Genomic DNA, 9,715 nt, shown 5'->3' on the forward strand with positions numbered 1-9,715 from the left:
TGAATTATTGCTGGTCTATATACACGTACACTGTGTGTATGTACGCGCGCGCTTATGAACTGAAGAAACCAAGACTTTCTAGGGCTGACCTTGAACATGGGGCAACACCACCAGCTGGTAGTATCACTAACAGTACAAAGAATATTAAGTAGGTTGATCAGCAACACTATTAAATGTATATTACATCTGAACTTCCTCTGAAGAGACCTGATTTCAAGACATCTTTTGAGGTTTGGCCTCTGCGTAGACCATATACACATATAGTTTTCTTGGGCCGCGCCACATGGCTGATGATGATATATACGTAGCAGCATCTGTGTCCTACACATGGTCCGGTTCTATTGGTCTAAATAGATTGCATGCACTGCAGATATTAGTTAGGGATTACAAAATAAAAAACTATAGATACTGATTAATTGAGCATATTTGGTACACTAATGATTGTTTTTGTAATACTGTACTCCGGATTCCAAACATTTACCACGAAACTTGAACTACATTGCTTACCTGCTTCTCAATTTCTCATGAAGTGAGTTAGCTAGATGCGTACGTAGGCACACACGTATAGTAGAGAAATAAGTTGCTAGAATCTGTTTTATTTATTCGTAGAGATGATCGTCACAGTTCTTGGGTTGCCAGAAAATGAACAACAACCTACGTACGTACTCGCGGGAATAATATATTCAGAGTATTCAAAGGAGTTCTAGAGCGAATGGGGAGCTATATATGGTACTAGCTTCTTGTTGAAATTCAAATTGACCATTGAATTTCAACTGATGAGGGGGCGTGTGCATACATTGATTTCGATATAAACTAAATGGTGCATGCATACGCACTCCTGCATGACTCCTTTGACTGTTCCATTAACAAAACTGTTATTAGACAATCTAATTTGCGGCAATACATGCTTGCGCTATTTAATCCTCTATGTGAATTACCATTAAGCTTGGTGCCAATTTCGCCGACATTTCTTCTCTATTAGTACTCATCTTCTTCTTTAGTTTGGTTTGCGAGGCGTGCCTCTACATCATCCCATCCTGCAAAGAAAAAAACATAGAGAGAGCTTTCCACTCTGACTGAATTCTTCTCCATGCATATATATGCGTCCATACTCGTCATTCGTCAAGATCCATTCAGCTGAGACAACTAAACCGAGTACAAAAGGCTAGAAAAATGAATGCATCCATGTGTAACAATATTTTATCATCTAGCTAGCAGCTGTTAGCCGATAGCCTGTGATTTTTCACCTTCGGAACATTGAATAATGACGTGCGTGAATGAATGTGGTACTAGAAAACTTTGAAGTCTTGGAGACCATCGATCTACACGTACTGGACCATTGGACCGCGCGCAGAAAGGGAACACAAAAGACATACATATATACATAGGCTAATAAGACGTGGATCAAGTAAAAGTACTTGCAGCTGACTAATACTAGGTGCATGTTACACGTTGTGCTCATATTTTCTCCGACATTTCCTAGCAGTTTTGGTTTTGTCTGAAGACCTGACTCTAATCACTCAATTAACGAATAGGTAGCCCATCGATCAATTAACTTTGCGCCAAACACACAAGCATAAACAACAGCTATAAAATACGGAATGGAGTTGACCAGTCAGCTATGACTATGAATATTTTATTTTTCCAGTAGTAGTCCAAGCCGAGACCGATAGATTCATCATCAGAAGTTACAGTCTAGATGACCTTATTTAGCCTGAGAATGTTAGAATAATAAGCTGGTTGCCTTTTTGGCAAGAAACTAGAGAACACACCGTACTGAAACAGCTATATGCATGATCTGTTACGCACAAGGTTTTGATCTCGAGCTTGAGGCGGTCAAGAACGTATCATACCTCTGTGGTTGCCTGGTTTGGTTATTAGTAGGTTCCGAGCCTTGACCAAGATTCAGCGGTCTGCAGCATGCAGTACTATCGACTATGTAGGTGTGCGGCCGGTGTAGTTTGCAAAAGGCACATTATTGTTTTGGCGGTTGCAAGCCACTTGTACAGTTTCAAAGCCCGTATGCATGCTCCATGATTGTTGCACATCATCCATGGTACGGTACTTGTACGTACGTTACATTGTATATTAATTATATATGTATAAACTTGCATTGCCATATTGTGCGATTGATTGACTTGGTGTGGAAGACTTTATTTGGAGACTGAGCATGGCATATATTATGCTCACTTGCTCAGCTAGCTGGTGATAATACTTGGCATCTTATTTTTGCATGGTTTGTATGATGCATGGTACCTCATCACCTCAAAAGGAAAAAAGAAGAAGAAGGAAGATGCATGGTATGACAGTTTTACAGTTTTCTATTCTACCTTTCTTTTTTTGAGGAAGATAAAGTTTTCTCTATTCTACCTAGACGAAGAAAGATGGTATAGTACGGTTGGGCTCAAAGAGTAGAAGACGTGATCTGGGCCCATAACCTTGACCGATTTAATTAGGCCCATGAAGAGCCTGTACAAAGTACTGCTACAGCTATATATATTCAGAAGCGTACATATATATATACTATGGTAGTGTATATACACTTGCACTAGCTTGTACGTACGTACATGTATATCATGACATCATGTATTATTTATGGTGTCTCACGTATGTATGACCACCGTCCCTTTGTTTTCGCGTAATAACGCATCCATTCCTTTCTTTTGGCGAAAGGCAGGAAATAGTCGTGCGAGTCAGACTGGAACGATGATCTGTGAGCTGATCAAATCAAATCAAAGCTTTGTCTCTTTCCAATTTCCAGTCGATCGCGCATACGCTTCCATTAATTCCATCATGCACGCACCGACCGCATGGCGCATGCGTTAACAGGTAGAGGTAGACGTGCATGCTTCGTCGTCGTCGCCAAATCCGGCTTCGGGGCACGCGCACGGCAATTGCTCGGCGGCGACCCGCGGCGGACCATCCACGCACATGCATGCCGGATGGATATCATATCATCAGCCTGAGACTGAGATGTTTCCGTGTCATCGATGAGTATTCAGTAATAATCAAAAGGCTCTCGATAAGATTTGCCCTGGGACGGTGAACGAATCCGACACTGCGGCGGTGGTTCCGGCCGGTGACTACGGTCCGGACACAGATTTGCTCTCGGACTGTGGCAGTACACCGGAGTTGAGTCCAACCTTGACCGGCGGCCGGCTTTCGTTTGCTAGCGCGACCCAGAAGATTTCTAGGATTTTCCGGCACGCACGTACGCGTTCGGCCATGTGATGACTGATGACCCGGCCACTGGGGTTCCCATCCGGGGCCGCGGCCTGCTCACGCTCTCCTCGTGTGTGTCGCTGCCTCCCTTTCGCTTTGCGGCGCTCTTTCCTGTTTGTGCTTGTGCTATCGTGCTGTCACGCGATGCAGCAGAGGCAGTGAGCCCAGGGCTCTCCGCTGGCCCGGACGGCCGGGTGGAGAGAGGCCTTCGCCCCCTGAAGCCCACAACAGCGTCCCCGGGGGGATTTTTTTAATCATTTTTTATTCAATATTTTAATAATAATCTCTTTAAAAAAATTTACGGATCTAAACTTTTGGTCGCGCCAGTGGGCTGGCGTGAGCAAATAACGCTGTTGGGTCATATACGTTGGCGCGACAAAATGTGCCACATTGGACGGCGTTTCCGACATGGAAAACCTTGTCACGCCACTTCCGCTGGCGTGACAGTATTATTCTATCGCGTCACCGGGAGTGACGTGACAAGACTGAAACTTTAAAAAATCATAACTCCTTAATACGACGTCGAATGAAGATGAAATTTATATGAAAATTGTAGCTCTCGAAGAGATCAACAACTTTATAGTTTTGAGTTTTTTTTTTTCATTTGAGGATATTAAGATTCTCAAAAATTAATATAAAATTTTATGACCATAATAATCACGTACTAGTGCTTGTCACATTAGAAAAAATAATATGTTTTTCATATGTTGTCCAAAGAAGATACTTTTTACATCAAAGTTGTATCTCTCAATTAGATCTACAACTTTATAATTTTCAGTTTCTATATTTAAGGTCGTTAAGATATACGGAAAAATAATATAAAATTTCAGCAACCAGTAACCCGCGTGTTGGGCTGTTGGCGGAGGGCTGGGCTGGGCAAGAAGCAAACGTGCCTCTCGCTCGAGGGGCCCCAGTAACGGCCTGCTGCCGCACACCACCGATAGATTGCAGGCTGCCGTCTTCATTCGTGCGCACACAGAACTTACATAAAAACCGGTTGCCTTTGGCTCGCAGGCTCAGCAGATTTGCTGCCAAACCCAAATGCTTCTATCAAATTTTCATCCACCGTACCAGTAGTATGCTGTGGATATATTAGCTGATTGATTATGTTTATAATTTCCAGCTTGTTGCAAACTCAACAATCCAACCCTTTCTTGTCTGTCTGTCTCTCAGATTTTCCCAAGCAACAAAATTTCAGAAGTTGGCATTCCACCAACTGGCCTTAAACTGACGGGAAATGCAGATAGAAAATCAGCAACCCGACCATTTCACACGCAAGACCATTTGTACTGACCACACGATTTGAAGATCCAAGAAAAACAATTACCATTTCACACGCAACACCAGGAAATGCCCCGACAAAAAAAAAATTATATAACTCAACATCAGCAACCCGACTATTTACATCTTTCCTCATCGTGTTCTTCACCCCCTACGTCATGTTGCAGGACTGAACACCCAATAACTTAACGCTCTTCTTCGTCACCCTTGACATCATCATTTTCATCTCCTCGTGTACTACCTCTACCTTCCTTCGAGTGCTGACGCCGCGGTTTCGACCGTCCCAAGCAAGCACTTGTACACCTTCTGCTTCAGCTGCTCAACGGTTTCGGCCAAACCGTCCACGGAACTGTCCGCCGCCACGTCCTGCAGCTGATCGAGCCAATTGCTCGTCTCCTTGAGCTGCGACAGCCGGACCGCGATCCTCCCGTCCCCGCCACCCTTGGGTTGTCCCCGCACGCGTTCTCTAGTGTTCTTGGTTTGGCTCTCGAACATGAACCCTGATTCAAGTGCATCCTCCAGGAAGCTCAGAAACCATGACCGCGATTCTTTTTTCAGAGCAATCCATGACCTGCAGATCTCCTTGAAACCGTCCTCACGGGCCCATTCGGTCTTTTCGCTTCCCTGAGCATCTTCGGGATTCTTAGCTGTGTTACCAACTTTGTTCTGATGAGATGCAGAAGCTTTCCTCGACGGCTTTTCCTTCTCTGGTCGAGATTCTTTGCTAGGCTCAGGTGAGTAAGCTTTCCAGACAGCACTTTGCTGAACGATAAGTCTGTGCAGCTGGAAAAACTTCGTGATTGCAGCATGTGGATCCACTTCAGAAGATTCCCTTATCTCAGCAAAAATTCTGTAAAAGCACGTACAAGATTAGACTTATTCGTCCAGTTCATGAGCTAAAGTAAACAATGTAGCTCCCTAAAAAAAGACTCATCATAAAAGGAAGAGCAAAGCATGTGGCATAAGGAACCAAGATCCTGGGGTGCACTGCGGCATCAGAGGCAAAACATATTCCATGCAAAGCTCATGTTATTTTGTGTGTGGTTATTCTGTTCAGAGAGCATTGATTTGCAGTGGCAAGGCGCTTCAGGCATATATCATACAAACATCTCAAATAAGCAATTAACAAATATAGGCCTTCAGAAAAAAAAACATAAAAAACTAAAGATCATTTTTAGAATCTACACTGCTGAGGTTACAATAAGCTATTGCCAATTGGTACCATTTGCTAAACAACAAAATGTAAAGTGGCATTGCGATACATCTAATTCATCTTTGGAACGTCTTTCGGTCTTTCCCAACTTATGCGACTAAAATTACTATAACATATAAACTATCTGAGATATGGACCTACTTACCCAAGGCCTTTTACAAGATATGCAGCTGCAGCAGCCTCCCTTTGAGCCTCAGCTGCTACAATAAGAGCAATATTCTTCCTCCGGACAACAGCCTATTCACACAAAATAAAATGAATATTCAAATGATTTAAAGAAATTTAGTAAAGCTTTTTTTTAAGAAAGAATCTAGTAAAGTTTAACTTATAGGCAGATATCTTTCTGCATATACACTGAATGGTTCGAAATAATGGCTTCCAATACACATGTGCGCAAAATTTATGGAAACAGAAAACACATTTTAAATTTTAAACTCATGAGAACCTCATACTTGATACAGGCACAAAATTACCAAAACGACATAAAGCATACCTTTCCTGATTTGATTAGGCTTGTTGGGAGGGAGTCCCAAGAGACAGTTTCAGTAACTCTTCTTTTAACAGTAGATACAGAAGTAACTGGACCAGAGTTTCCATTCTGCTTTGCTGGTGGACTAAGCTTTGTTGGAGAAGTCCTCGCTGCCGTTGGTGAACTCCTAAAAAGCTTTGGTGGTGATCTTCTTTCAGTAGCAGATTCCTTTTTGCTCTCCTTTGGCATTTGCTTCTTGACTACGGCAGAACCATTTGGACTAGGTGAAGTGCCACTATTCTTGCGTGTGTCCTTGCTAATTTCTTGCTTTGTGGAAACTAACTTAGCATTACTAGGAGATATATTACTTGGCCGTTCCTGAAAGTAATCATCAAGGATCGGTTTTTAATATTTTCAGAAGATAAGAGAAGTTTTTTGTTTCAAAGCTTTGTTTATATTAAATTTATAAGAGCTCACATATTATATCCCTGCTACTTCTTAAAAATCATATTATACAGGATTTTTCAACTTAATATCAATGTTGGTAAGAAACTTCAAAACTGAGACTTCTAATTTAAAGCTATGAGCTTCAGCACACCTGAGGTTTTGCCTCTTGTCTGACTTTCTGGGCAACAGACTTTTGATTTGATTCAGATATGGTACTTCCTCCATTACTTTTGTCACTATCAATGCTTGAGTTGAGATTGGTAATTTTCCCGTTGTTGCTTGATACCCCAAGCATGTAACGGGAAGCAACGACTGTCTTCTGCTCTTTGATAACTACCTTTCTCTGCAAATTTTCCTTTTCACTTTCAGACAGATCAGCTGACTTGGAAGTCTTGCGTTGATGATCCAGTGCTTCCATAACCCCAGAGGGAGTTGACATTTGCATCAAATCCTTTGGGTTTCCAATGCAAGGGTTCCTTCCCGGAACTGGGCGGACCCCAACAAGAACTGGAACAGGTATACTTGACTGGACCTTCTCAACATATATAAACTGCCCAAGTTGTAGTTTGTTTGACAAGATGAGTTCGTTGTCCTCCTTAGACAAGGAAACATACGTTGAGTGTGAAGAATCTGAAACTTTGATGAAGAAACCATGGTCCGGCCAGAGTTCTGAACCAGTAATTGCAGGGACTATGCTAATAACTTGGAGAAGAATGGACCGGTATTCTCCACATACTTTCACATCGGAGTTAATATTTTTTAGAACCTTTAATAGTATCCCTGGAGTAAGAGATGCCATTATCTTCGAGCCAGCTTATTCTTTTTCTCTGAAAGAACAAAAAAGTAACGGAAGTTAATTGTAAATGCATTATCCACCACATTACTGACAATGCTGCATCGTGCATGTGGATTAATACGTCTTCATGATGGTGGCCCAATGTAACGAAATAAATTGATGTTTAAGCTACATGAAAGCAATCGCCCTGTTCGCCCTGTTACGTAATAACATGAGTCTGGTGGTTTTAAAGTACAAAAGGGCAAAGATGAATTGGTTAAAGCTTCAGAAACACATAAAGGAGCAATATAGGCATGTGATTACTAGTATAGCTATGGACCTGTAGCACCCAAAAATCCAAATTTGTCCAGATGTCATGTTGATTGGAACATAAATAAACACCAACCAAACAGATGAAAAGAACAAGGCACTCAATAACAATGCTGTTGAGCACCAAACAATGTCCTTTCACACAGCAAGCAAAATTAGTTGACAACTCAATATAAGTGTACCCAGTGAAGAAAGAACAAAAACAATTTTCTGTTTACAGGAGGAAAGTATTCTACTGAATAAGTGCAGGTTTTACGAAAGGGAGAAAGGACTGTATCAATATTTCTTAGCTTTCCAGCAAAGGTTAGTGGTGTAGACCCCCCTCCTCAACCAAAAGGCAAGCTAATCATTCTTGCAAAGCTCCAGCTCCGTGGCCATGAACAGGGACACATAGACAACACCAACTTTCCCAATTCCTTCATGTCTCAGACTTAAACAAAGGGATTGCAAAGAAATAACAACCTTCCAAAATTCTGCTGTAGTAACATGTCCTTTAGGGTTTCTTGGCTTGGAATTCAGGAAATGAGAAACCCAACGAACCAAGAAACAGGCATCGTTGGAAAGGCAGGAGGATTGGGTAATAATCGTTAAACTTCTAGGTCAGAACAATGTGAAAACGAGAAGGGAAACAACTCTGCTAACTTGATACTCCTACTATACTAAAATCAGAACGCCTTTGTATCGGTTTGTGTGTAGTAACAACCGATTAGTGTCATCCGATAAGATGAACAGAAGACATATAACTGCATCAAAATTAGTCGTTCTCGCCTTTTAATCCATCGCAAATAGGGAAATCCAAGCTAACTTGCACCATCTCTTGCACACTACCGAGGTTACTGAAAAGCTACGGGGAGAAGAAAAGAAACTGAAACTGAGAGCGCGGAGGTAGCCAAGAAAACCACCAACAGTTGTTTGAAGAAACTTACATATGCAGCGAAGGCCCTTGTTGAGGACCAGGAGGACGCCTACAGCGAGAAGAAACGGTGTAACTCCTGGAGCAAGTAAGCGGCACACCAGCCGAGCACGAGCACGCTCTCTCCGTCGCCGCCGCCGGACGAGAAGCGCCGCACCAAATTATCAACACAAGACTCTGCAGAGCAGACACCGGAACAGCAAGCGAGTTCTTTTTTTTTTTTTCCTTTTTTTTCCGCGGCTGCAACGTTTCGGCGAATAGGTGGTGGGGAAGCAAGGAAAGGGAAGGAGGGAGGCGTGGTGGAGGTGGAGGTGGAGGTGGAGGAGCCCAAGCGGCGGTTGGTCTCTCTCCCCAAGGCGGGCGGCGCCATAAAAAAGGAGCCCGCGGCCGCGGGGCGCCCAACCGCCGCTAACCGCCCCTGACACGCCGAGCCCCGCGGCCGAGCCGAACCCAGACCAAGTAGCGTTCGCAGTCGCACTGACGCAGCCCAGGCAGAACACGACGAGCTGGGTCGTCGGCTACCCGGCCCCAGCCTCCAGGCACAGGCAGCGACGCCCCGGTCCCCACGGCACGAAGCGGAAACCGGTGCCGAGTCCGCGTCCGGCCGATGGGGGGTCGGCTCGGCGGCAACGCCTCCGCGGGTTCGGCAGCTGGGCCGCCTGCGGCCTGCCCCCCGCGATGCCGGCGCGCTCGTGCGGTCGTGTACGCACGCGTCCGTCCGTCCTGTATCCGGTCGCCCCCGCGCGTGTTGGGCATCCAGGGAGGTTGACCAACCACCAGACGGACCGGCAGCACTTCATGCTCGCATGTTTGCAACGTGCTGCCGGGTCATAATTTTTTTTTGTACTAATCCAGCAGTAGCAGCTGTTTGGCGATGGTTTCGGCTCGGTAGGAGGGGGGGAAGGGGGCGAAGATTCCCATACGCGATTGCCGACCTGATCCAGCGCTCCAGCTTTGGCCTTTGGGTTGAGTGGAGGCCACGCACCAGGCCAGGATCGCGAGAGCTCGCGTTTAATTTGAACTAGCGGTAGCGTGAGCTGTTCCAATTCATACATAAGCCCTGGT

At 44.3% G+C, this 9,715-nt stretch overlaps 1 protein-coding gene across 2 annotated transcripts; it reads right to left on the reverse strand.

Moving 5' to 3' along the window:
* Positions 1-4,488: 4,488 nt before the first annotated feature.
* Positions 4,489-9,059, reverse strand: LOC136535613 (probable GPI-anchored adhesin-like protein PGA55). Of its 2 annotated transcripts, none has more exons than XM_066527936.1 (5): positions 8,664-9,059; positions 6,784-7,459; positions 6,210-6,563; positions 5,862-5,953; positions 4,489-5,353 (listed from the first exon to the last, which is right to left on the reverse strand). In XM_066527936.1, exons 2-5 carry the CDS (start codon positions 7,429-7,431, stop codon positions 4,747-4,749), a joined length of 1,701 nt encoding a protein of 566 aa, XP_066384033.1. In that variant the 5' UTR covers positions 7,432-7,459; positions 8,664-9,059; the 3' UTR covers positions 4,489-4,746. The 2 variants fall into 2 exon arrangements, with proteins under 2 accessions (XP_066384033.1, XP_066384034.1); XM_066527937.1 differs by lacking the exon at positions 8,664-9,059 and adding an exon at positions 8,506-8,581.
* Between the last annotated feature and the right edge of the window lie 656 nt (positions 9,060-9,715).

The sequence above is a fragment of the Miscanthus floridulus genome, chromosome 2 (assembly GCF_019320115.1).
Source record: "Miscanthus floridulus cultivar M001 chromosome 2, ASM1932011v1, whole genome shotgun sequence".
NCBI lineage: Eukaryota > Viridiplantae > Streptophyta > Magnoliopsida > Poales > Poaceae > Miscanthus > Miscanthus floridulus.

Excerpts from the sequence above, each read along its gene's own strand:
- LOC136535613 (XM_066527936.1), bottom strand. The coding sequence starts at position 7,431 with ATGGCATCTCTTACTCCAGGGATACTATTAAAGGTTCTAAAAAATATT. Across the intron at positions 5,954-6,209 it reads GCCTAATCAAATCAGGAAAG|GCTGTTGTCCGGAGGAAGAA; the intron begins GTATGCTTTATG and ends TTGTGTGAATAG. Across the intron at positions 5,354-5,861 it reads TATCTTGTAAAAGGCCTTGG|AATTTTTGCTGAGATAAGGG; the intron begins GTAAGTAGGTCC and ends GTGCTTTTACAG.